Source organism: Phyllostomus discolor, chromosome 7 (assembly GCF_004126475.2).
Source record: "Phyllostomus discolor isolate MPI-MPIP mPhyDis1 chromosome 7, mPhyDis1.pri.v3, whole genome shotgun sequence".
Taxonomy (NCBI): Eukaryota; Metazoa; Chordata; class Mammalia; order Chiroptera; family Phyllostomidae; genus Phyllostomus; species Phyllostomus discolor.
In genome coordinates, this window is record NC_040909.2 from 37,308,027 (window position 1) to 37,335,617 (window position 27,591).

Consider the following 27,591-nt stretch of genomic DNA (forward strand, 5'->3'; position numbering starts at 1 on the left):
AATAATAAAGGAGAACTTCCCCAATGTGGCAAAGGAAATAGACTTCCAGGAAGTCCAGGAAGCTCAGAGAGTCCCAAAGAAGTTGGACCCAAGGAGGGACACACCAAGGCACATTATAATTGCATTACCCAAGAATAAAATGAAAGAGAGAATCCTAGACGCAGCAAGAGATAAGGAGACAGGTACCTACAAAGGAGTTCCCATCAGAGTGTCAGCTGATTTCTCAAAAGAGACCTTACAAGCAAGAAGGGACTGGAAAGAAGTATTCCAGTCATGAAAGACAAGAACCTACATCCAAGATTGCTCTATCCAGCAAAGCTTTCATTTAGAATGGAAGGGCAGATAAAGTGCTTCTCAGATAAGGTCAAGTTAAAGGAGTTCATCATCACCAAGCCCTTATTATATGAAATGTTAAAGGGACTTATCTAAGAAAAGGAAGATAAAAAACATGAATAAAAATGAATATAAAAAACTAAATGGTATAGGAAAGGCCTTAACTGTGGGGCTTTTTTGTTTCATTGCACATTTTTGTTAAAGGATTAGTACAGTAAAATGACAGCAAACTCACAATAATTAACAACCACACCTAAAACAAAAAGAAAAACTAAGCAAACAACTAGAACAGGAACAGAACCACAGAAATGGAGATCACATGGAGGGTTAGCAACAGGGGAGTGGGAGGAGGAGAGAGGGGAAAAGTTATAGAGAATAAGTAGCATAGATGGTAGGTTGAAAATAGATAAGGGGAGGGTAAGAATAGTATGGGAAATGTAGAAGCTAAAGAACTTGTAAGTATGACATATGGACATGAACTAAGAGGGGGAATATGGGTGGGAGAGGGTGTGCAGGGTAGAGGGGAATGAAGGGGGGAAAATGGGACAACTGTAATAGCATAATCAATAAAATATATTTTTAAAAATCAAATACCTCAAATTTATTGGGAGCATATGAGTTTTATTTCTTTAAAAAAAGGCCTAAAACAAACTTTTAAGATTCAGATACTATCAAGATTTGCTGTAAAATAATTACTGTGTGGGACATGATTTTAAGTTCTTCGCCCTTGTACAAGGAAATTCTTTTTGGTCCCTCTTTAGTTAGTGTTCATCATGAAAGGTTAGAAAAATTATAGTGTGGATTATTTTAGCGTATCACATGTCCAAGGGGCCTGATTATTTAATGGATGGCTTCGTGTGACATCCTTTTAGTTTCACATTTGAATTAAATTAGCAAGTTGCTTTGTTAGAGACATGTTGAACAAAAGTAAACCAAGACTCACTGGAGACTCATGGCTCAGCCCTTTCTATGACTGAAAATAGTTTTGTAGGGAAAGGGGGTGCAGTAGGGGAGGTAGAAGAAGGTAAAGGGGGGATAAATGGTGCTAAAAACCGGCTTGCCTTTGGGTGGTGAACACACAATACAATATACAGATGATGTATTATAGAATTGGACACATGAAACCTATATGATTTTATTAACCAATGTCACCCCAATGAATTCAATAAATAAAAAGAAGTTTTCTGTTTTTGACAGAGCTCTGTGAAGTTTAAAACATTTTTTAGTTAAATTAAATATAAAAATGAATATAAAAAACTAAATGGTATAGGAAAGGCCTTAACTGTGGGGCTTTTTTGTTTCATTGCACATTTTTTAGTGAAAAAAGCATGTATTATATAAAACCATATGAAACTGTTATCTTCATTTATTTTCACCTAATAGTTTATAACTAATTTATTTAAATGTTCTTACCCTGTTACTGAAGAATTTAAGTCTTCCTTTAAAAAGGGAAAAAAGAAATCTGCAGTTAGGGTTTGTGGGTGTCAGAGTTTATGATAGGAGGAGCTAGTTATATACTGTACTTTTTGGACTATAAGATGCTCCCCCCCAAATCTGGGGGGCTGGGGTGCGTCTTATAGTCCAAATGTAGCTCACCTAGCTTGCTGTGGGGGGTGCGTGGAGCGGGGTCACAGGTTACTAAATATTTTACCACATTTTTTGCTTCAAACTTCTTTTCCTATTTTCCTCCTCTAAAACCTAGGTGCGTCTTATGATCCCGTGCATCTTATAGTCCTAAAAATATGGTACTAAAATTTTTTTCCCCAACCATTTAATTTAAACTACCAAAGTAATACAACACATACATAGTTTTAAAAGAGTCAAAAAAATACAAAATGGCCCTGGCTGGTGCGACTCAGTGGATTGAGTGCCGACCTGGGAACTAAAGTGTCGCTGGTTCCATTCTCAGTCAGGGTACACGCCTGGGTTGCAGGCCAGGTCCCCAGTGTGGGGTAAGCAAGAGAACCACACATTAATGTGTCTCTCCTTCTCTTCCTCCCTCCCTTCCCCTCTCCAAAAATAAACAAATAAATAAAATCTAAAAAAAAAAGTTATAACAACAAAACCTCTACCATTTACAGAGCCCTTTCCTCTGCCAGATACTGTGCTCATGTTTTTCAAAACACCGGTTCACTTAACTTAAGATGATCAATAATGCCCTTTAATCTGCAAAGAATATAGAGATCCTGTTTGTTAAAGGATTAGTAAATAAAAACAGTTTTTAAATCAATGTGTGGAAAAGTACATTTTTTGTGGAGAAGAGTATGTATTCACAACTGTGTTTCTCAGATGCAATAAAATGCCAACACAATTACAGCTGCTCATGTGGGAAAGGACTATTTCTAAGGACATCTTAAATCTATTCTTTGAGGAACAAATAATAGACTTTCAGTGACTCAGTACCATAGTTATAAGACATCAGTTACAATAGCAAGTTACAAAGAAGATGCTGCTATGAAGTACTGATATATATTTTTTCTGTACACATGATTCTAAACTTCAGAAACAAACTAAGAGTTTTAGCAAATTAAGAGTCAAAAATATCTTGTTTATGTCTATAGAAAATAGAAAATGCATTCTGCTGACTAGAGAGTATACTCAATCAACAGCCAACAACTGTTTCTCTCATTCGGCCTTGTTCAGCTTTGTGAAATTTCCTGAGCTCTGCCATCATTCACTGCAGAGGTAGTGGAGGAGATAGGCATTTGAATCCATGTGCTGTCTGATAGTTTTTGAACATGGCCAATTACTTAATTTCGTTAAACCTTAGTTCCCTCATTTACAAAAGTAGGGTAACAACACCTCCTTCCTTAGGGTATTTGGGAGACTAAGAAAGAAATGACAGTAAGCAAGCAGTATGGGCCTGGGACTGCAGTGTGTATGAATGGTTGTTGTTATCATTAGGGTGGATTCATAGATGTCCTCTACAGGCAGTGTGGCTGGACTTAGCAAGTAAGCATACAGGACATCCAGTTAAATCTGAATTTCAGATGGGCAAGAATTATTTTTTTTAGTCTAAGTATGTCCCAAATATTTCATGGAATATACTTTTACTAAAAAATCATATTAAATTTCCACATCTATCTGGCAAAATAATTTCTCTTATTGGAGGAGGCCTCTCACAGGTAACGGCTGAAAGAGAACAGGCAGAGGACAGAGAGCCACAAAGGATTTTGCTTCCTTAACAATGCCAGGTGTATCCCTGGGGGCTCCAATCACCAACCTGTTAACAACCTAACAAGATGACCAATCGTGCCACAGAGACCACAATAATTTTTTTAGGGGAACCTTAGGACCCCAGCCAGTGTGGCTCAGTTGATTGGACATCACCCTGCAAACCAAACCAAACCAAATCAAAAGGCCACTGGTTCAATTCCCAATCAGGTCACATGCCTAGGTTGCCAATTCAGTCCCTGGTCAGGGTGTGTGCAGAAAGCAGCCAGTTAATATTTCTTTCTCACATTGCTGTCTCTCCCTCTTCTCCTTCCCTTCCCCTCTCTCTAGAATAAAAAATAAAAAATAATTTCTCTAAAGGGAGCCTTAGGTACAATCAAATAAACTTGCAGAGAATAAAGCTATGATTAAATTTCATATTAAATCTGCTCAGACTTGGTAGTCCACTATCTCCTAATACACTCAGTATTTTCTCTTCCAGGAAAGGTTCCAATATGATATACCAGAAACAAATAGTTCCCGCATTTTGGAGTAGAATATAAAATTTTCTCCAAACTGAAACCTGTTGGATCCAGCTACTGTATTAAACTAGGCATGGGTCTTAAAACTACTGTATTATATTTGTATTTAAATTCTTATTTGGAAAACCACAAAGCACTAAATATGAAAATCATATTAATCACCACTAAAAATATACAAACTACAAATCTCTGACAGCATTCAATGTCTCTGAAACACTATTTCATAATGTTCTTGCTTACCATATTTTCTTTGTGTGTGCCAAGTAATTTATTTCTCAGTGTGCTTGTTATCAGCACAGGCACACACACACCCAAAATAAATAAAGCAGATAGATTTTATATTTTATTCCAAACAGAACTTCTTCCCTCTTACCAAAACTAAAAAGCCCATCAAACCCATTATCAACTGTACCAGTACTTCAGCTTTCTTCTAATTTGAAATAGGATTTTTAATGAGATAAAAATAGTTAACTACTTCCATCCCTAAAGTGTTTCGATCTTGCATGTAAACTAAAGAAAAGCATTGTAGTCTACTTGCATGGTGATTTTCTATTTCTAATCCTAATTTCATGCCAGTTTTTACAAAATGCTTCTATAAATCTTTTCATGCCACTGGCTCAAGTAAGTAACTGGATTTTGATTATCCCCTGAGTCGTAATTATAAATTCAGTTTTCCTAAATGCAGGAGGGAATCACTTACAGTATTATATTCTCCCATCTCTTTTCCACTTGTGGGAGACCTAATTCCTAATTTCTTGCTTTGACAAGCAAAGTGAGCCAGAATTTCATTATCCATTTAGTTCTTTGCAGTTGCAGGCTGTTTAAACTTCCAGATGGATTATAATGCATCATTTCAAACACGAAAATGTGTGCTATATTTCTTCATTCATAATTTTTTACTTGGTAATAAAACAGAGGCACTGCTCCATTTCTTTTTCCCCAAATCCGCACCTTCTGCCCAAACTCCTGCAATCTTTTCATCCTGTCCCAGCAGTCTCAGAGCACGGTACTCTTCAGCTCCATCTTGTGTAGGAAACGTAGACTGCACCCTCAGCTCGGACCGAGGGGAGCTTTCACTATAGTGGAAAAGATGAGAAGCCGGGGAAGTTATTTAGGCATCAACGCTAAACGAACTGACTTCCTGTGAATTAAGAATCTCAGTGTCCGGGGAAAAGCAGAGGGCCTCTCGTTGAGAGAAACTTTAGGAAAGCATGTACTGTATATTGACTTCCTTGATCAATTCTGGGGAAATATTATACTCCATTGAATTAAGAATGGCATATTTAGAATGAAATTCCCATTCAGCCCAGATTCCTGGTTAAATCCGTCAAAAGAGCCAAAAACGGACATTCTCTGAGCAGCACTATAGGTATAATACACTGGCCTATACAGCAGACTATCTTTCAGTCACGTCATAGAGCCCAAAGGAGATCTCTTGGAGACGGTTTTGGAGGTAGCTCGAGAAAGGAAGTTTAAGCCCCCTCTTGAGCGAGGACATTTTAGGCAGAGTGGAGTCGTTTCCGAGTTTTGCTCCTCCGACGCCGCCGCAGGCAAGGAACGGAGAGGACCGCTGCCCGCATCATCTCTCCAGACTCCTCTTTCTGAGAAACCTGCGGGTGGGGGACGCCACCTTTTGCTTGTTATTATAAATTTGCTTCTTATTAAGCTTTCAGGATTTTTAAAGCTGCTCTGTGAAGTTTTCTGCCTCCTTCGACCAGGGCGAAAGAAACATCGAGCGATCACTGACCTGGGCAGGGAACTGCAAGGAGGGGAACAGCAGGGCGGGGAGGGGGCGGGCAGGGTTGTGGGCGGGGCGTCCTCGCCCCTAAGGCCGCGCCAGGCCGCAGGCGGGAGGCGGTGGTGGCGGCTGTGGCGGCGCGGGTCCAGCGGCGCGGGGATTGGCTGCGGCGGGCGGAGACGTCAGGCTCCCGCGGCCTCAGCGGTAGCCTTGCTCCTCGCGGAGCAGTCGGTTCGAGTAAGCGGGGCAACGAGGAGGTGTCCTCCGCAGTTCCACCTTCTGCCGCCGACTCCGGGCTGTGCCGCTTGAGCCGGGACGCACCTCCGCGCTCCTCGCCGCCTCCACCGCCGCGGCCGCCGCTCCCCTCGCCGTAGGCGCACACACCATGACGAAGAAAGACAAGAAGTCCTTCAACCAGAGCCTGGCCGAGTGGAAGCTCTTCATCTACAACCCGACCAAAGGAGAGTTCCTGGGACGCACCGCCAAGAGCTGGGGTAAGCAGACTGTTGTGGGGCGTGCGGGGCCGGCCGCGATCCAGAGGGCTCCGGGCAAGGTTGGAGGGGAAAGGAAAAGCGGGAGGTGTCTCCCGGCGGGGGTGGCCCCAGGATCCGCCTCTGCCGCCGGCAGCGGTTTTCGACCCCGGCCTCCAGACTCGAATCCGAGCGGCGGCGGAGCGCGGCCCATTCATTTTTCTTGCAGCCGGAGGGCCCTCGCTGGCAGCGGAGGCAGAGGGCCCGCGGACAGCCCCCCGCCTGGTTGCGCCGGTTTCTTCCTCCCCGCCCAGAGCGCACGTGCTGCCTGGGCCTCTCACCCTGAGCGGCCCCGGAAGCCGGGGACCTCCGCCCGGGGCCGACCTCCGAAAGTGCAGGGGACCGAGCTCCCGGGCCTCTTTGTACGGAGCGTGCCGGCGGGGAGAGGCCCTGGCGGAGGCGCTGGTGGCGCCGAGCGGTTCGGGGAAGCCAGACCCTGCCCCACACCCGGGGAGAGGAAATTTCCACTCCCGCTGCTATCTTGTGACTCGTCCATTCTGCCACCCCAACAGGTCAGAAAGAGTGAGAGTGTTAAGTGTGTGGGTTGCATGAATGCCGTGGTGAGTTAAACCAAGTGCATCGTCCACGAAAATGCACTTGAATTTGGGGAGTGAAAAGACCCTGAAAACTTGGTTCCTCCCTAATTCCTTTTTAATTATAGAGGTTTTCTTTATTAGAAAAATTGCTTCTTTGGGGGAAAGTAAATCCTATCTAAATGGCACAATGTTTTTCTGTGCCTCCAAAACGTGTGATGGTTGTATATGTTAGCAGTTTTTCTCTGTATGAGTTCTTTGTTTAAAAAAAAATAAGCCATTCACCGATGTAGTGCTGCTTTAGGGTGACTGTCTTTTTGGAAACATTAGGTAAACTAATTTTATTCTTTGTGGACCTTTTGAAAAATATTTTGTAAGTGGGTCTCGGCAGAACTTTTTTCTGAGATTAAATTCCTGGAGTTGAGAATTATTTAGTTGCATTTGTAAGAGAAGCATAAAGATAGAAAATTAGGCATAACTTAGAAAATAAACTTGCTGCTGACTGAAATCGGCTCCTCCAGAGTGATGGAAAGGTGGCTTTAGTCCTATCACAAGCTGAAAGGGGCCTTGGAGGTTTTTTAAACCAAAACCCAAGTTAGAAAAGAAAAGAAAAAAAGTATGTGGAGAGGTTGTGATTTTGCTTTGTGTAAAATTACATATTCCACAGAGCCAAGAAAAGAACCCAGTTCTCCTTTAATCCTGGTCCAGCGGTTGTATTATTTTACAGATGCCTTGCCTAACTGCATGGTAATCACTCACAATTTTTATTTAAATGGCTGTCTTTTGGGAACCCACTAGTGTAATGAGGAAATACATCTTGTGTCTGGAGATAAATGCGGGGGGGGGGGGGGGGGGGGGGGGGCGGGGGCGGGGGTTGGGGAGGGAGTGGTGAACAATTGTTATTGTTTCTCGAGTGTACTAACTTTTGCTGAAGGAATTTTTGAGCCTTCTAGAGGGATTAATTTCTGTAGGCTAACTTCCTTCCTCAGTGCATTTTCATTTCCAGTGATTAGTGTCTTCACTTACTGTTAGAAGGAAATGACCTTTCTTACTGGAGATAATGCTCTCTATATCTAACCTTTGTATTATATGAGGTTGGGCTAGAGGTTTTATTTGCTGTGTGCATTTAAATTGATAACGTGCCCAAATTATCACAGAATGGGGCATCCTCTAAGGGCAGCAGAAGTAGTACAAGTAAAGCTGGGATTAGTTTGTTAGGGTTAAGGCAAGACCTTTATCAAAATTGAAAATAAAGTATTACACTTAACAACAAATATTAAAAATTTCTGTTCATTGTAATAATAGTGCAGCATGGCATAAGTAGGTGAAAATTATCCGTATTATCCAGTTATCCCAGTGTAAGGGCATCCCTCCAAGGACATGTGGAGGAGTGGAATGTGGAGGCTGAAATCTGAACTCAGCTCACCAGGCTGTGTGTACCTTAGACCATGGGGGTCTTCATGTAGACAAGGGGTATCTTGTTCTAATTCTCGGAGAGGTGCTGTATGAGCTAGTTGATCTCATCATCCCAGAGATGCCCCTTATTAGTATTTAGGTATATATCTGAGCAGACTTGAGAAATGTCTATAACATTTTTTTTCCTGCAGAAAGAGGTCATACAGTGTTATATAATCTTTTCAGTATATTGTGGCCATTTTCCACGTTAATAAGAGTCTCTATTACCATTTTTAATACCTGACTAGTGTTCCATTACATAGTTAGATGTACTGTGATTTTTTTAACAAGTGTATTAACATGTATATTTCATGTATGCATAGGACATACCCAGGGAAAAATCAGTGACTCTTGTTTTGTTTTGTTTTAACCGGTGCATTATTGTATGTACTGGTCCTTCCTCCTCCTGTTCCTTTCATTTTTGAAAATTTATTTACTTGAGATTTTTCTACTGGTAGAATTTCTAGGTCAAGTATAATATATATGTAACTTTTACATTTTGAAAACGTATTAACCCTAAGAAAAAAATCCTCATTTGTGCAAAAGGTTTTTTCTAGTTGCTTTTGAATTTAGTGTAAGTGGTTATGGGGGTGGTTACATCTTTTTTTGATCTTGGTAAAGTTGCCGGGTCTCCTGGTGTGTAGAGAAAGGCCTTTTCTGTATACCCCAAGGATTTTATAAGGCATTCATCTAGGTTGTCCCTGATTTTATTTTTGTATTTGTCTTATAGTCTGAGGTTCCTCTCCAGATTCATTAGATATATTAAAAGTACAAATATTTGAAACACAATTTCTCCATTTATATTTGGGATACAGTGAAAGCACTACATGTTACACCATGTTGCCTTTTTTAAAACTGGCTATAATAAAGATTTTGAGTAGCCACTTGAATATGAAATAGCTTACTCTTGGTTACAGCAGTTTAAAATGCTTATAATAATTTACATATAATCATTTCATTTTATTTTCACAACCTTCTAAATCACACTGTGTAGGTAGGTGACCAAGTGTACCTAGAGCTAGTTTCTTTTTCTTTTCTTTCTTTTTAAGATTTTATTTATTTAAATTTAGAGAGGGGGATGGAGAGAGAAAGGAGAGAAACATCAATGTGTGGTTGCCTCTCACGCGCCCACCCACTGAGCACTGAGGATCTGGCCTGCTACCCAAGCATGTGCCCAGACTGGGAATCAAACCAAAGACTCCCTGGTTCTCAGGCCCGCACTTAGTCCACTGAGCCATACCAGCCAGGACTCTAGAACTGCTTTCTTAAGCACAACAATCAGGATGTATCAGGAATAAATAGTTGCCATTTGTGGAGAACACAGGACAAAGAAAATTTACTACTTTGTGACCAATGCTGCTATATTAAACCTAAATGCATTAAATACAATTAAAATGAAAGTACTGAAAGGTAGCCTAGAGATCATTCAGTGGTATTCAAACTGTAGAGGTAGTGGGCCATGTGTTGCAATTAACATTTTTTTAATAATAAAACAGTAAAAAACCAAAGTTTATTCTGCAGGAAAATGTTGTTCCATGAAATTTTTCTGTATTCTTTATATATAGATATACCAGTGTAATATGTATTTCTCACTGTGGCTGAGTCAGAAAAGCTTGAAAACCACTAACCTAGCCCTGTGAGAAAATTGAACCCACAGATCTGACTTATCAAAATTTACTCAGTGACAGAATCCTTGGGCTTTCAGACTCCCTCCAAGGCCAGAGGTTGTTAGGTTTTTTGTTTGTTTATTTCATTTTAGAAAGAAAAAATTATGACATTACATGTCCTCAACTAATGACATCTGCTTGTAGACTTCTTTGGAATTCATTGACTAACTTAAAGCTTGAGCTACTGATGTCCAGGAAGAGTCAGGATTCTAGACCAAAATAGTTAATACCTATTATTTTGTTCATGTGCCTTCTCTTTCATTATAGGTCCATGAAGTGCCATTTTCTCTGTTACCTGCTCCCATTATGGGTCATGCCTCATTTACATTTGGGATGCAGTGAAAATACTGCATGTTACACCACATTGCCTTATTTAAAACAGCTATATATAAAGACTTTAATTATATACAAATGCTCTGCTTTGGATATCAGACACCACCCCATCTTGGGTGTCTGTCTGTAGGGATCCTCAGAAGGCAAGTGTGTGTTTTTTCTCAGTATCATATAGTTTTGTAAGGTGGTGTTCTTTGTCCCGTGGAATGTGACACATTAAACTTGACAAATCCATGCACCATTGGGAAAGTAATAGAACTTGCCTTAGCCTGTGTGCAGACTGTGAGCAAAGGTCATTGGTGGGTGTGGCAGGGGTAGCAGCAGAGGCACCCTGAGCCATCACCCAGCAGGAGGCGGCACTTTCTTTAGTGGCTGTGGGGGAGAGGGGTAGCTTGCTGTGTTGTGCTCTAGACACCACTGTGATTACCATGACATGTGCCTATTCTGGTGGCTTTAGTTACTATCACTGTGTTAGGGCTCCCAAATCTGCATCTCTAGTCCATATGGCTTTTTTATATTATTATAACCAGTTGCTTATTAGAAATCTTAAGTTGGATGTTTTTTCATAGGCACCTCTTCATGTAAACCTCCATTGTCCTCAGGGGCTCCATTATCTCTCTGGCTCATTGCTCTCCTTTCATCTCTCTCTGCCATTCCATGCAGTTCTCTCCTACCCCTCTGGGCCTGCTTTCTAGCTTCTGAGCCTCCTTCCTTCACCTTGACATGGCAACTCAGGTGTCAGCTTTAATAACCTGATCTATGGTAAACATCTAACCTCTCTTTTGCTTTAAGACTGGATCAAGTGCTCCTGTGTATCCCATAATACCGGGCTTTATTATAGTACATATGACTTTATTCAGTATTGTTGTTTCCCATTGCTAGACTATAAGCTTGCTGTTCACGTCTTACTCATCTTGATTCCCTAATACATAGGTGGCAAACACAAGGCCCACGGGCTGAATCCAGCCCTCCACCTTGTTTTATCCGGCCAGGCACCTTGTTTACCTGGTGGCAGCGCCAAGCTCTCCCTTAACTGTTAAGGAGTAGTTACATTTATGCAGTCCTAAAATTACATTCAGCTCTGTGAAGGCAACCATGAGGCTGATGTTGCCCCTGGTGAAAATGAGTTTGACACCCTGCCCTAATACCCAGCCTGTTGCCTGGCACTTAGTAAGAATGCAGTAGAAATCCATTGAATGGTTGAACACTATCATGAAAGGTTCCCGTGTAATTAGTCCTTTTTAACATATTTTTAATGTCTTTGATACTATTGATATATCATAGTATAACGTTTCCCCCAAGGTTTGGGCACTCCCCCCCTCGTTTGTTTGTTTGTTGGTTGGTTGGTTGGTTGGGGTTTTTGGGGGGGGTTGCTACAGCACTGATAGGCTTTCATAGTTCAGTGTTCTAAAGATGCTTCCACTTAACTTTCTTGTTGTAGACTCAGCTGAGTTTGTGACCTGGGTTGAGTGTCTGACTAGGGTAACAGAACCAGGGGTATTCAGGTCTCCCAGGTCCTGTCCTATTGCTCTTTTTAGGCTTTTTTTTTTTCCTTTAAAGTTTACTTGCTCTCAAATTTAATGAGGGCTGAATTGATAGTGTCACCCACTCCCTTACAAGGCAGACTCAACTATTACTAATATTTCTGAAAAGAATTCTCTAACTTAGCCTCCCACATATCTATTGAAGCTTTGTTACTGAGTTAGTTGTGGAGTTGGCTCTTACTTTGCTGATGCTGTGGTAAGATACAACTTTGGAACTGACCCTCATCCAAAGCATGAGGTACTTTGGCTAGTAACACACAAAAACAGTGGCCCTAGCCCAACTCCATACTTCTCTAACTATTCCCTTCCTGGTTCCTTCCTGTCTGCTCTTCTCCTCTTTACCAAATGTATATTTTCTAGGTGCTGTCTTTGGCCTTGATTTTTCTTCATCATCTTCCCTTGCAGTTTCATAAAACAATCGCAAAGGTCACTCAGATTTTACTTTCTGATTTAACATCTATCTCAGATTCCAGTTGCTTCATGCCTGTCCCATTAACCTGTGAGAGTGAGGCTTAGGTAACTGTGGCACCTTATATATCACCTAGTAGATGGAGTCTTTCCTCTTCCTCCACTAAAGTTATGAGTTGCTCCTATATTTGTAATTTTTGAAAACAGTATCACTATTCTTTTGTATCATGTGGGCTCGAAACATGGACAGATTAGGCCAGTTCTCTGTCCATGCTTCTGACCTGCTCATCCTGCAAACCCTCCTCCACTCTCCCGCCCCCCAGTATTTTGTGAAAGCACACATGCAGGGAGCCTGGGATATTCATTTTCCCAGCTCCTAACACTTGCTACCTGTTTGAAATGTCTTAGCCCTTAACACCTCCACCGAACTCTGTCCCTTCTTTAACAAGATCTGGTCCTCCCTTTTCTTATCAATTTTCTGATTAAAAATCTTAAAGCATCAGATAAAAAGCTTTTGTAACTTTTTCAAGTGAACACAGACTATTGGCTTTCCAGCTTTTTGAAAAGTGTTGTTGATTCTAGGAAGGTGGGCCCTTAACTCCTGGTCCATCCCCAGAAAGATCCCAGGAAGCAGTTGGAACCATCGTGACCTAAACCTGTGCAATCTCGGTGCTGTCAGATTATTTCTCAGGCTGCAGCTTTGATCATGCTACTTCCTGTACCCCAAAACTGGGGATCTCCACTGCTTTCAGAAGGTCGAAATAACTTCCAAGACAGCTTGGCATTTCAGGCTTATTGGCTTAAAACTCAATTTTCAACCTTATAACCTGTCATTTCCCGCCTTACTTCCCAGACATCACATGTCAAAGCTCTATGGGGGTTTGTGAGGCTCTGGGTCTGGAATGCCATGCACATTCACTCTCCCATGCCCTTCATTCTCTGTATCATGAATCTTCCCTATTCTCCAAGCTAGCGTGATTGCCAGCTCTGCTGCCCAAAGCCTTTGCTGATGATGCCCAAGTGAAAATAATACTACATTTACCTCCTGTAGCACATAAAACTTTGCATCCTGGTTGAAGTTGCGGGTGTGTGTGTGTGTGTGTGTGTAAAACTAACTATATGTTCTCAGGGTGATTTACTTCTGTATTTCATATCCCCACAACAACTAGCACATAGTAAGTCTTACTTTTTTTTTTTTTTGGATGAACAGATTGTCATTTAATAAGTTTCAGCTTGAGATTTGCCTATTGCTTGGGCTAAAGTTGAGAGTGTTGTGGTCCAGTTGTTATATCTCCACATGCAAGTCATCTTTGTATAGATACTTGTACAGAAAGGCGTAATTCCCCTTAGCTCACCGTGATTCTGTCCCACTAAACTTCTAATTCATTTTAAAGTTTTCAGTTAGGGCATCATAGTAAACATGAGCCTGCTGGCATAAATACGTACTTTTTACTTGATGAATCTTAGAAGTACACAGATATCCCAAGAAAATGACCCAACTAGAACTCAAAATACAGACCTAATTTATAGTTCCACATCTCCATCTCAGCTTAGATAACTCATTTAAAATCCCTTGGTCTTAGTTGCATAAGAAAAGTTTCAAATATCACTTTGATATGAAAAACAAAGCCTAAATGAATGCTTTTAGAACAAGAGGTAGAAAACCTTTTCTTTAAAGGACCAGATAATACTTTAGGCTTTGCCAGCCATATGGTGTCTGTGGCAACTACTCAGCTCTTCTTTTGTAGCTTGAAAGTGGCCACAGACAATGTCTAAACTAATGGGCCTAGCTGTTTCTCAATATTTTATTTACAAAAACAGGCAGCAGCTGTGGTTTGCTGAACTATGCTTTAGAACTTAAGAGGTAGTGGTCTAGGCTGACCTAAGAAACCTGAACTGGTCTGAAATGGAATGTGGACTCATGGCTTGGTTCTTTTCATATAACAAAAATGACACCATTGTTTGAATCTTTAAAATACAGATATGAATAATAAGTAAGTCAGCTGTCATCCTCAGCTTCCCTTGGTAACTACTGTTAATTAACTACAATACTTTTTTAACTGAATACTGGCTGTATTCACTTTGGATAACGGTCTGGCAGTTTCATACAAAAGTGAGTATACCTCTACCCCATGACCCAGCAGTTCTACTCCTAGGTGTCTACCCAAGAGAAAAGAAAACCTGTGTCCACATACAGACTTATACAAGAATATTCATAGTAACTGCAAACTGGAAACAGCCCAAGGGCCCACCAGCAAACTGGTGTGTCCACACAATGGATACTACTCAACAGTAAAAAGGAACTAACTGCAGGTACACAAAACCTAGATGAATCTCAGGCTTAGTGTAGAAAGGACTTTACCAAGGCAAATACATGGTATATGATTTCACTTATATGAAATTCTAAAACAAGCAACACTTAATCTATGCTGGAAAAAAGCCCAGATTGGTGTTTGCCTCTAGGACGCTGGGCGTGGGGATTGACTGGAGAGCGGCGTGGGAGAACTTCTCTTGATAGGGCTTGAATCATTTGTCAGAAGCCAATTATTGGTACACTGGAGATTTGTGTCTTTCACTGAATGTAATTTTTGTCTCTCAATTTTAGTTAATATGCATGCTGAAGTGTTTAGAGCCAAAATCTACTGACATCTGCAACTTAAAGTGCATAAACAAAGAGATAAATAAATACAGTAAGAGTTTTACCTGGGGGATCTAAGTGGGTGTATGCACCCATACATTACTTAATTTCACTCAACTTTTCTGTGTATTTTTTTTAATATTGCTAACTGAATCTTGGAGAAAAAAGAATACACAAATACGTTTATGTTTCTCTTGATTGCCTTCCACTAATCATGGAGTCTTTTCTGCAGATAATGATTATTTATCAGTTTTCCTACCAGTCCTTTTTCAGTGCATTTATATATGTATATGTGTGTGTGTATATATAGAATATAGGAATAAGTAATTTTCTTTTCCACTTTTACATGAGTAATAGGAAAAATGTATGTTCTAGAATTTGGTTTGTTTTTTTCCATTTAATATGCCTTGGCTATGTTCCCATGTCAGTAAAAAATAGATTTATCTTATTTCTTTGAGTCATTGCATAATGTTCCATAGTGTAGAGCTATGTATCCAAAATACATGTTTTTTTTTATAATGAATATTTAGGTTGTTTCCAGATTTTCTTAAAAACTGCTTCAGTGAAACCATTTATTTAAGGTAAATACTGAGGAATGGAATCAGCAGTTTGTAGTATATGCTTATTTTTATTATTAATAGGTTGTCCTCTAAAAAAAACTGTACCAATTTCTACTCCCTCCAGCAGTGGCTAAAAGAACCTGTTTCCCATCAACTTTCTGAGCATTGGCCACATTGGACATTATCACTCTTTAAACATTTTTGCCAGTTTGATGGGATGCTCGTATCTGAGTATAATTTGCAATTTCTCTAAAAACTGCAACTTAGCATATTTCTCTGCTTACTCAGTTTCCATTTCTCTTCAGCCTCTCACTTATCTTTTTGTTCTCTTTCGTCCCTTAATTCTTTCATTTTTTAAATTGTACTTGTTTTAAATTAATGTTACCACAAATAACAATTTTTTATGAGTTGTTCCTAATCACTTCCCCCAAAATATACCGAATAATCATTTCTCACTGATTTGAATTGCCAACTTTGTTACATGTAAAACCTCATTTTATATGGATTTCTTCCTGGATATTATGTTTTGTTCACCTGTATCTCCAGTCCTATGCCATTATCACACTAGTATGTAAGCCCTATATAAGTGCTTGAAATAAATGTGAGAAACTTGTGTGCTGTCTACTTTTGGTATCTTGATAGTGCTAGCTTCATAAATACCATTTAGGTTGCTAGCTTCATAAATACCATTTAGGTAACTTATGGAACATACAGAAAGATAGTTTATGTATGGAAAAAGAATCTATTCCTTGAAAACTGAGAGAGCCAACTAAGCCATTTAGTTGGTATCTCTTAGATTAGAGCTCTTTATTTTTTGTTTTTTATTCGCTTTTTCTTTTTTATTTATTGATTTGGGGGGGAGAAGGGAGAAAAAGAGAAACATTGATTTGTTGTTCCATTTATTCATGCATTCATTGGTTGACTCTTATGTGTGCCCTGACCAGGGATGGAACCTGCAACCTTGGCACATTGGGATGATGCTCCAACCACCTGAGCTACCCAGCCAGGGCATCTGTTTATTTTTTTTGTAAAAGCTTCTAATTTGAAAATGTTTATTTTCATTGAAATCCTATTTCATCTATTTTCAAATTTATTAGTTGAAAACTGGTTTTATTCATCAAATTAAGTGATGTTTTTGCAATTTGTTTCTATTTGTGCTTTTATATTAAATCACTTCTCTTGAATGTATTTTAGTCTTGAATTAAAAACCTGATTTTTATGTTAATCTCAGTTGCTTTTTGGTGAATGCATGTAAGGCTGTGGATTTTCCTTTGTGTTCTGCATTATTGTGTTCTGCATAAACTACATTATTGTTTTGAATTTTGAATATTTCAGGTTTTTAGTCCAAGGATTATTTAAAAGTTTGTTTTTCTAAATTTTTATTTTAATTTGTAATATGTTTACTTTGACTTTAGAGAATGTGGCCTTGGGGGGGGGTTTGTTTGTTGTTTTTGCATTTAGTTTTTTGTTTTTCTTAATTTAAGTCATGGTCAGTTTGGGAACATTGTTCCAAGTTCGTAAAGAGTGTATTTTCTCATGACTGCAACATTCTACATATGTTAGATCACTGGTGGTTAAGTTTTAAAAATACTGTCCTGTTGACATTGTGTACTTGATCTGTGGATTTCTGCAAGAAATATGGTAAAATTCCTACTCGTGGTTGTGATGAATTTATAGTTCTACTTTTGTTTTATATATTTTAAGCCACTTAGCATCATGAAGGTTTATGGCTGTTATGCTATATCTTGCTTTTCATTTACATTTTAATTGAATTTATTGGGACGACTGTGGTTCACAAAACCATACAGGCTTCAAGTGTACAGCTCAACAAAACATCCTCTTGCACACTGTGTGGTGTGTCCATCACCCAGAGCAAAGTCTCTTTCTGTCCCCATTTACCCCCCCTTTGCCCACCTCCACCTCCCCTCAGCCCCACCTCCCCTCTCCCCCTTTCCCTCTGGTTATCACCATACTATTGTCTGTGTCTGTGAGATATATATATATCTATATCTACATCTGTATAGATATCTATATCTACCTATAGATCTGTAGGTATATGATATGTGTATCTACACACACACACACACACACACACACACTGCTTAATCCCTTCATCATCTTTCATCCAGCCCCTCAAACACCCTGCCTTCTGACAGCAGTCAGTCTGTTCCAGGTATCCATGCCTCTGTTTCTTTAGTTTATTTTTGTTATTAGATTCTGCATATAAATGAGATCATATGGTATTTGTCTTTCTCTGATTGGCTTATTTTACTTCGCTGTTGCAGAAGGTAAGATTTTCTTCTTTTTAATGGCAGAATAGTATTCCAGTGTATAAATGTACCACAGCTTTTTTATCCAGTCATCTACTGATGGGCACAAGGGCTGTTTTCAGATTTTGGCTATTGTAAATAGTACTGCAGTGAACATAGGGGTGTATGTATTCTTTCAAATTAGTGTTTCAGGTTTCTTCAGATACATTCCCAGAAATGGGATTGCTGGGTCAAAAGGCAGTGCCATTTTTAACTTTTTGCGGAAATTCCACACTGTTTTCCATAACGCTTTTCGGTCTGAAGTCTAGTTTGCTTACAGTAAACAGTACCACATCTACATTTGTTTTTGAGACTTTATTTTCAACCATTACATGTGTTCATTTTAGGTTTTCTTTTATAAATAGCATTTAGTAGATTTTTTAAACTCACTTTGAGAAGTTTTAAAATTACTTGACAACTACTAAATTATTCATGTTATAATATTTGAGGATTTTAGTTTGTTTTACAATTTAAACAATTACAAATTTTAACTTTTTAGATAATTGGCTGACTCCTGAAAGTGGAAGGATGCAGGGGTTGCAAAGGGGCACAAGAGTCTTCAGGGGTAGCGGAAGTGTTCTGTATCCATATCTGTAGTGTGGTGGTGGCGGCACAGGTCGTACAGCAATCCACACTGGTTGGAATTGTGCAGTTGAAACCAGTGAAAGTGACTGTATGTCAGTCATTCCTCAGATCTGATAGGGAAAGAAATTCCAATTCCTTCCTTCTCTATTCAGAGGTACTCACTATTTGTGAATTTGTTTTGTAATTTCTGACCCATTTAAAAACACTCCATACATTTATACAAATCTGTAACTCGGAGTGTTTTAAATTTAAGCAAGTGATATGTATCATTTTGAGGTTACTGTTTTCTGCTTAGAGTTTTTGAGATCTGTTTGATTCATTTTTAACTACTGCTTATAGGTTTCCATTATGTATTTTATTTTATTTCTCCCTTGCTTTGTTTGAGGACACTTTGGTTGTTAGCAATTTTTTGCTATTGCTCTTCCATTGTTTCTTTTTTGTATTATATGACCAGTTCTTCCAGGTAGGATTTGAGGTTGGTAATTCTGAGTCCTTGTATGTCTGGAAGTGGGTTTTGTTTTGTTGTTGTTGTTGTTGTTTTGTTTTTTTCTCTTTTTTTTTTGCCTTGGTTGATTGATATTGTAGTTTATAATCATTTTTTCTCAGTTTGGAATATACTGTTTTATTTTTGCCTAATGAATTCTGCTATATCATATTTCTCTGCCTTAGGTAACCTATTTTATCTTTTTGAAGCTTTATGAAATTTTCTCTTTAGATTTGGTATTGTGAAATTTCTAGTTTGTGTCTAGGTACAGGATGTTTTCAGTGTTTTTTAAATCTGTGCTGATCTAGATACAGAATTTGATATTTCGTTGAGCATTCCCCCTCCCCCTTTCCCGGTGGAACTATTAGATCTGTTGGTGTTGTGGTTCTGTCCCCACATCTCTACAATTCCCAGACACACTCCCTCTCTGTCTTTCTGCCCAGTGTTGTAGAATGCCTGCATATTCATCGGTTTCCTCTTGCCCCTTTGTAGTCCATCTCCTTCTGTCTTCCCAGTCCCCAGACAAAAATAGATCTGCTTTTTGACACTTTGGTTTGTGCTTTCTCAAATTTTAAATACAAGGAGTCATGTAGTCTGTACTCTTGGGGGAGAGTGGACTAACTTATTTTATTCAACATAACTATTTTGAGTAGTTCATGTGTAGATATAGCAGAATTTATTCATATGTTGGTGTGCGTTTGGGTTGTTTGCAGTTTTTAGTGATTACAAATAAATCACCTGTGAGTATTCATATATTTTTCCTCTGTGAACATGTGCTTTCATTTTTCTTGGTCAAATATTTAGGAATGTATTGGCTGGGCTCCTATCATAGGTACATGTTGCTCACTTTTTGAAAAGTTGTCAAAGTGTTTTACAAAATGGTGTTGGGTTGTGTTGTGTTGTGTTTTGGTGTGTTCCCACCAGGAGTGTGTGGGTCTCAGTTGCTCCACTCCTGGGCCATCGCTTGGTGTTGACAGTCTGACATTTCTAGCATGCTGGTAAGTGTGTCATGGTGGCTCACGGTTTTCATTTGCCCTTCCTTGATGATTAATGATACTGAGCACCTTTTCGTGAGCTTGTTTTCCCATTTTTACATACGGGTGAAGTTTGCGTTCAAACGTTTTACCCATTAAAAAAGTGTGTTGCTTTAAGAGTTCTTCATATATTCTAGATGCTTATAAGTTCTTTGTTGGTTACATGTTTTGCAAAATTTTCTCTCAGTCTTGGGTTTGCCTTTCTATTTCCTTAAATATCTGGATTTTTAAAATTTGACTTACCTCTAATTCAGCTTATCTACATTTTTTATTTTAATAATCAAAATATGAATACTGATTTCTTTAAAAAATCATTTTTCACCTTTTACTCTCCTATAATTATAATTTTAATTACACTTCTCTCTCTCCCTTGCTGCATTTGCTGTTATAACCCATTTTGTTAAGGTGTGACTTTGTAGAGTTTATAACTTCTTTGGATTAGTCTTTTCTCAAATATTTTGTAATTATTGGATCTGTGCCCCTCCCCTTTGTGTTTAGACTTCCCTGTCACAGCCTTGGGGGTGTAGGTAGCACATGTAGTAGCCGAGAGCTGGTCTAGGTGTGGAGACTGTACTCCTTTAGGTTTTTTACCAGCCCATGTAGGACACTGGCCACTTTTTCAGCCCAAGCCTCATGCTCCCGGTTTCCACTGCATAGTAAATGCTGCTGCTGCTCTTCCTAGTTTCTTGGCACCAGGGGGCATGCATGTTTGGGGGGCAGGAGCACAGTTTACTCACCTGGCTGCTCCTGCTGTGGAATCATCTGGTCATGTGGTTTTTGATCCAGAGCTTCCTCTTGTTCTCTTCCACTATAGTGTCATCATGTTGGTGTCTCAGTTATTAATTTTTCAAAAAATCATACTTATGTAATTGCTTTCCTTTTATCTTTTAAAATTTCTTTTATTTAAAAAATTTTAAGCCCTGGCTGGCATAGCTCAGTGGATTGAGCTCGGGCTGGGAACCAAAGTGTCCCAGGTTCGATTCCCAGCCAGGGTACATGCCTGGGTTGCAGGCCATGGTCCCCAGCAACCACACATTGATGTTTCTCTCTCTCTTTCTCCCTCCCTTCCCTCTCTAAAAATAAGTAAATAAAATCTTTAAAAAAAAATTTTTTTAATTACAGTTTACATTTGATAGTATTTTGTGTTTGGTGTGCAGGTCCTGTTCTCCATCTTTGGTGAGCCAACTCACTTGTTTCTGGGCAGTCTTGTCTGATGAAATCCCGTTCTTCCTCTCCCTGCTAGAGATAGTTCATTCTTCTGTGATTTTCCCCCTAACACTTAATATCTGTAGTTCCTGGTTTATGTGTCTGCCACTCACGATAATTTTATTCTATGTAAATTTCTGTCACCTTGAGTAACTCAGAATGGTTGAAATATTTTTCAGAGAATGAGAGTTTTGATTACATAAGGTAACAACTTGAGGCTTCCGGGCAGAGCAGGCCAAGTAAGGTACCACATGGAGAGGCACTGGCCTGGGTGTATCTCTTACTGGCAGGTTAATCCTGGGCAGGTTATTTAATCTTGTTTAACCTTTTTATAACACCATAATTTTAATAAATATATGAAATTTGATTGCATGTGTAGATATATATATATATCTTTATTGTAAAAATAATACATACTCATTAGTTTAAGAAAATTAAGAGCTAGAACTATAAAATTCTTTAAAAAAACAGATACAGGTTTTCATGACTGCATTAGGCAGTGGTGTTCTTTTGTTTTTGTTTTTTAAGATTTTATTTGTTTTTAGAGAGAGGGAGAGAAACATCAATGTGAGAGAGAAATTGCAATCAGTTGCCTCTCGTATATGCCTTGACTGGGGACTGAACATGTGACCTAGGCAGCCTGACTAGGAATCAAACCATGACCTTTAGCTTTGTGGGGTGATGCCCAGCCAACTGAGCCACACAGGACAGGGCTGAGCAGTGGTGTTTTTGCTATGACACCAAGTAACTAAAAGCACAAGCAACCAAAGAATGAATAGATAAATTGGACTTAATCAAGATTACATACTTTTTTTTAAAAAAAAAATTTCATTTATTTTTAGAGAGGGAGAAAGAGGAGGAGAGAAACATCCATGCATGGTTGCCTCTCACATGTCCCCAAGTGGGACCCTGGCCCCCAACCCAGGCATGTGCCCTGACTAGGAATTGGACCAGCAACCCTTTGGTTCGCAGGCCGGCACTCAGTCCACTGAGCCATACCAGCCAGGGTGAGATTAAGAACTTTTCTGCTTTAAAGGGCACTATGATGAAAGTGAAAAGACAACCCACAGAAAGGGAGAAAATAATTGTACATCTTACAGCTGATACGAGGCTTGCATCTATAATATGGAAAGAACTCTTAGAACTCAGTTAAGTTTAAAAAAACAACCCAAAATAAAAATCGGCCAAAGATCTGAATAGATAGTTATTCGAAGAAGATACAAATAGCCAATAAGATTGTGAAAAGATACTCAGTATCATTTGCCATTAGGGAAATGCAGATGACACCCAGTAGGATAGCTGTATTAAAAGGCAGTAAGAAATGTTGATGAGGCTGTGGAGAAGTTGGAGCACTGCTGGTGGGAATGTAGATGGTACAACTGCTTTGGAAAACAGTCTGGCATGCACTCAAAAAGGCTAATTGTAGAGTTATCATATGACCTAGCAATTCCACTCATGGGTCAATAAAATGTGAATTATACCTCAATAAAAAGTTATTTTTAAAAATTGAAATATGCTAGATTTTAAACTTATCCATTTAATTGACGTCTAAAAAATATGGTTTATTGATTAAGCTATTGCAGTTGCCCCAGTTGTTCCCTCTTGCTCCCCTCCTCTCAGTACCCTCATTCCCTCCAGCAATCACCCCCCTTTAGTTCATGTCCAGGGTCATGCATGTAAGTTCTTTGGTTACTCCATTTCCTATACTGTGCTTAATATCGCCCTGTCTATATGTACCTACTGATTTGTACTTCTTAATCCCCGCATCTTTTGTCCCCTTCTCTCCCTTTGAACTCCCAGCTGATAACCCTACAAATGATCTCCATATCTATTATTCTATTCCTGTTGTTCTTGTTTGCTTAGTTTGTTTTTTAGATTCAGTTTTTGATATTTGTGAATTTGTTGCTTTTTAATGTTCATAATTTCGATCTTTTTCTTATATTTAACATTTCCTGTAATAATAGCTTGGTGATGATGAACTCCTTTAACTTTGTCTGGGAAACACTTTATTTGTCCTTACACTCTAAATGACAGCTTTGCTGGATAGAGTAATCTAGGTCGTAGGTCCTTGCCTTTCATCACTTTAAATACTTCTTGCTAGTCCCTTCTAGCTTACAAGGTTTCTTTTGAGAAGTCAGCTGACAGTCTTATGGAAACTCCTTTGTAGATAACTCTTTTTCTCTTGCAGCTTTTAAGGTTCCTGATTTATCTTTACTTAACCTTTGGCATTTTAATTATGATGTGTTTTAGTGTGGTCCTATTTGCGTCCAACTTGTTTGGGACTCTCTGCGCGTCCTGGACTTACAGGCCTATTTCCATCACCAAATAAGGGATGTTTTCTTTCATTATTTTTTCAAATAAGTTTCCAGTTTCTTGCTCCTCCTCTTCTCTTTGTGGCACCCTTATGATTCAAATGTTGGTACGTTTGGAGATTTCCCAGAGACTCCTTATTCTATCCTCATTTTTGACTTCTTTTTTCTTCTTGCTGTTCTGATTTAATGCTTTTTTTCTTCCTTATGTTCCAAATCTTTGATATGATTCTCAGCTTCATCCACTCCTCTGTTGTTTCCTGTAGACTTTTCTTTATTTCACTTAATGCAACCTTCATTTCTTCCTGGGTCAAATGAATTCTTTGAGCATCCTGATAACCAGTGTTTTTAACTCTGCATCTTATAGTTTCTCATCTCCATTTCGTTTAGTTCTTTTTCTGAGTTTTGTTCTGTTCTTTCATTTGGGCCATAGTTCTTTGTCTCCTCAATTTGTCAGCCTCCCTGTTCTTGTGTCGGTATATTAGGTAGAGCTGCTTTGACTGCCTGTCTCAGTAGTGTGGTTTATTGTAGAAAAGGCATTTATAAGTTGTGTGGAGCGGAGCCTTAGGTAATTGCCAGGGTGGGGCAACCTGTTTTACTTCTTTGTGGCTCTGTATGGAGGGGGCTCAGAGAGGAGACAGGGCCACTGCCTGCCTCTGAAGAGATTTGCCCAGGAGGAAGCTGCCTTCCAGCACTTGTCCTGTGGCCAGTCACTTCACTTTCTCCCTGTGTGCCACTGGTGCCCTTCCAGCTGTTGACCTGGCGCTGAATCCCAGAGGATGTGGGTCTGAGTAAAGTCCTGAGACCTTTGCAGACCCTTTAAGAGGAGTCTTCTGAGAATCCTGCAGTTTCTTCTGCTGCCCCAACCCCCACGGATTTACAGCCAGAAATTCTGGGAACTTATTTTCCTGGCTCTGGACCCCTGGTCTGGGCAGTCTGGTGTCAGGCTGGGGTCGTTGGCTTCCAAGGTGTCCTTCCCAACTTTTATCTGCCATGCACAAGTGTGTGACCGCCAACTCCACCATTTCTCTGCATTGCTTAGCACCACTTCTGGTCTCCATGCCTCTCTACATCTCCACCCCTCCTGCCCATCTGGATGAATGTGACTTCTGTTAAATCCTTGGTTGTCAGACTTCCATACAGCTTGATTTTCTGACTAATCTGGGTGATACTTGTTTTGTGACCTCGTTATAATTTTTGCTGTAGTGTGAGGAGGCAAAGCATGCCTCCATCTTGTCTGGAAGTCCATAATTGATTTTTTAAAAATTGTATTTGTCTCTACTTTAAAATTTTTTAAACTGTAAGGAAAACACTAACTTGTTTACCAAGGGGACAGAAAAAGCAAACTTTTTTCTGGTCAGCAGAAAAAGTTGTCTGAGGAGAGGCACAGTCTTTCTGGGATGTAGGCACCCTCAGGTAGCAAGGAAGTTTGCAGTAGGGAGTCAGGTCACAGGATCTCAGTGTGTTGAGTGGATATGTATGTGCAGGCTTTGATGAAGCCTAACGACCACCACCCCCCCCCAGGTTATGTGTGCTGGTGTTGTATAATAGTTTGTCTGGTCTTTGTCTCGGGGTCCTAGCACACAGGGGTGCCAGGGTGGCAAGAGTGCCTTTACTATGCTAACAGAATGACACATAGTGGGGCTTCCAGATAGGTTCCATGGGAGCTGGTACCTGGAAGGACTAATCGTGTGATTTGGAGGTAGCCCTGACCTCCAGGGAGGATAGCAGAGGGAGCTGCAGATTGGTTTCAATCACGTGGCCAATGATTTAGTCATGTCCACCTAATGAAATCCCAATAACAGCTCTGGATACTGAAGCTTAGTGGAGCTTCAAGGTTGGGGAACACGTGGATGTGATGATTGGCCTTCATTCTAGGAGGAGAGGGCATAGAAACTGCATTCCCTCCCAGACCTCACCCTTTGTGTACCCTTGATAATAAAACTAATCCTAAGAATAGTCCTTTCCTGAGTTCCCTGTCATCTGGTGAAGAACCGGACCTGGGGTGGGTAGTGGGAACCTCCCAGGTTGGTAGCCAGTTGCTTACAAGTTTGGGTGGCATCTGAAGTAAGGGCATTCCTGGGAGGCCTGGCCTGAATTAGTAGGGTCTGTGCTCCTCCAGGTGGCTGGTGCCAAAACGGAATTGTCAGACACCTAGTTGCTGTTGAAAGGGGGTGACTGGACACAACCACCCATTTTTCTTTCCCATGGGTGACATAGGCCAAACCTTGGCCAGAGTTCTTGCTGCTTAAGAGTCCACCTGAATCAAGCCTCGTTTGCTAAAACATTTTTGAGAGTAAAATGCAGTTGAATAGATTAGGCTTTAAACCTTAAGTTTAGCCTTAAAGCCTAGTTGCAGCATTATTCCAAAAAATGTTTCTACTTTGTTGGCCTTTTTCCCCCTGAATGTTTTTCCTTTTTATGTCATCAAATCCCTGGGCTTTTGTTTTCATTTCTATAAATTAAATTAATTAAATACTATTATTACTCCTTTTTTTTCCCTCCCCTCCAGATGGGACAGAGTGGTCAGGCCAGGATTTGAGCCTGGCTGGCATAGCCAGTGCATGTTGTCACTGTACTACGTAGCCCCCAGCTGCATCTACCCCCTCGTCAGAACAGGAGCAGAGAGAGGAAAAGGATTTGAAAACAGGGCTTCTCAAGGAACAGAAAGGAAGAGGGAGGAGGAGGGTCAATTCCTGTTTGAGGGAGAGGCAGAAGTTTTTAGCCGTTCAAAGTCTTATGTGCCTTAGAGCTGAGAGTGCAAATGTAGCAGTGGGATTGCTTTGCCGCCGCACTGTTAGGACAGTGGTGTAATTACAGCATGAAACTTTTTGATGCGTATTTTGAGTAAACATCTTTGGTTATGATTCTGTTGACTTTAGACTATTTAAGAAACTGATGTTTCTTCAGAATTTTAGTCCATTTTTCTTTAGTTGGTTAATGAGGTAAGGAAATTCTTAAAAGGATTTTAAGCTAGGGAATATCAGTAATATAAGCACGATTTAAGCTTCATTTGTTGTTTCCTGCTCACAGTAACTAGCACTGGGGCAGCATGGCACACTGAGCAGTTCCGTCCACCTGCCCGTTTTACTGACCGAGGACGCCTGCAGCTTGAGCTCTCGCATCGTGTTAGGCCCATCAGGAAATGGCATCTGAGTCTCTAGCTGCAAGTTTCCCCTGTTAGAGCAGCAATTTACAATTTCTGTTCTTATTTTCTGTTTTTTTTTTTTTTTTTTTGTCTTAGTAGGGGAAAGGAGGTTAAGTGTTGCTGTTGTTTCATGTATGACATTTATAAGTGAGATTAATTTTAATTTTTGAATGTTAGGTTTGGGGCTCTTGGAAAAACAATAAAAAAAATCAAGTAGGGAAAACTCGCTGCAGTGCTGGAAATGACTTATTTGCTTGTTTGTACACTTCCTACATTCAAATTGACTTAACGCACTAGTGCACAGCATCAGATTTGGGACATGGCTATTAATTTGTGTATGTTTTGTGACCCTAACTCTTCATAGGGAGTTTGAACACTTTTCATTCTGTAATGGTTCTTTAGAAACCACACTTGGATACCGCTTGTTCATGTCTACTGTATGTTTATTTGCTTTCTAACCTTGTGTATGGAAGTTTAAAATGAAGTTTTGAGAATGGTATAATAAAAGTGTTTGAGATGACTTAAAAACAATGCCAGGTAATTTAACCCTTAGCACTTTTGTTTTGAACTTCTGTTTAATACCTCCTGCACTGGTTGACAAACTACTCTGGCCTCACTCTGCCTGTTTTTGGGTGAGGTTTTATTGGAACCAAGCCCACACTCACTACATTTATGTACAGTGTTGGTCCACTGTGGTCTACTGTGTGGAGGATTTTATCCGTAGATCCTGCAGACATCCAGATCTGAAAGAGTCATTTCTCCCCTGTATGTCATTAAACTAGCCTTTGAGCTTCACATGTGTTTCTTTTCCCTCTCTAGTTAACTGATCGCTTCACTGAGATTTATCTTCCCTTTTTTTCCTGCAACAGGATCGCTGTGTGGTTAGGGAAGTGATGCTGTCTGAAGGTGACATGCTCTCCTTTCCTCCTCCTGTCCTCTCGCTCCCTATTTTGGCCTCCTGGTAATTGGGGCGGGGTGGGGACGGGGGGCATGTTAGCCTAAATTAAAATGAAATCATCTTAACTATTTTTCCCCCTTACTTGAAAACGTGGGGAAAGGCAGACAGTTTCCTGGGCTGCAAT

The 27,591-nt window shown here is 39.9% G+C and overlaps 1 protein-coding gene across 1 annotated transcript in view; it reads left to right on the forward strand.

The window, feature by feature from the left end:
* The first annotated feature begins 5,895 nt into the window (after positions 1–5,895).
* ATP1B3 (ATPase Na+/K+ transporting subunit beta 3) overlaps positions 5,896–27,591 on the forward strand; it is a 45,332-nt gene continuing 23,636 nt past the window's right edge. Inside the window, exon 1 of the mRNA XM_028518755.2 lies at positions 5,896–6,260. Coding sequence (XP_028374556.1) covers positions 6,152–6,260 — 109 coding nt within the window. The 5' untranslated portion in view covers positions 5,896–6,151. The remainder of the gene's footprint in view (positions 6,261–27,591) is intronic.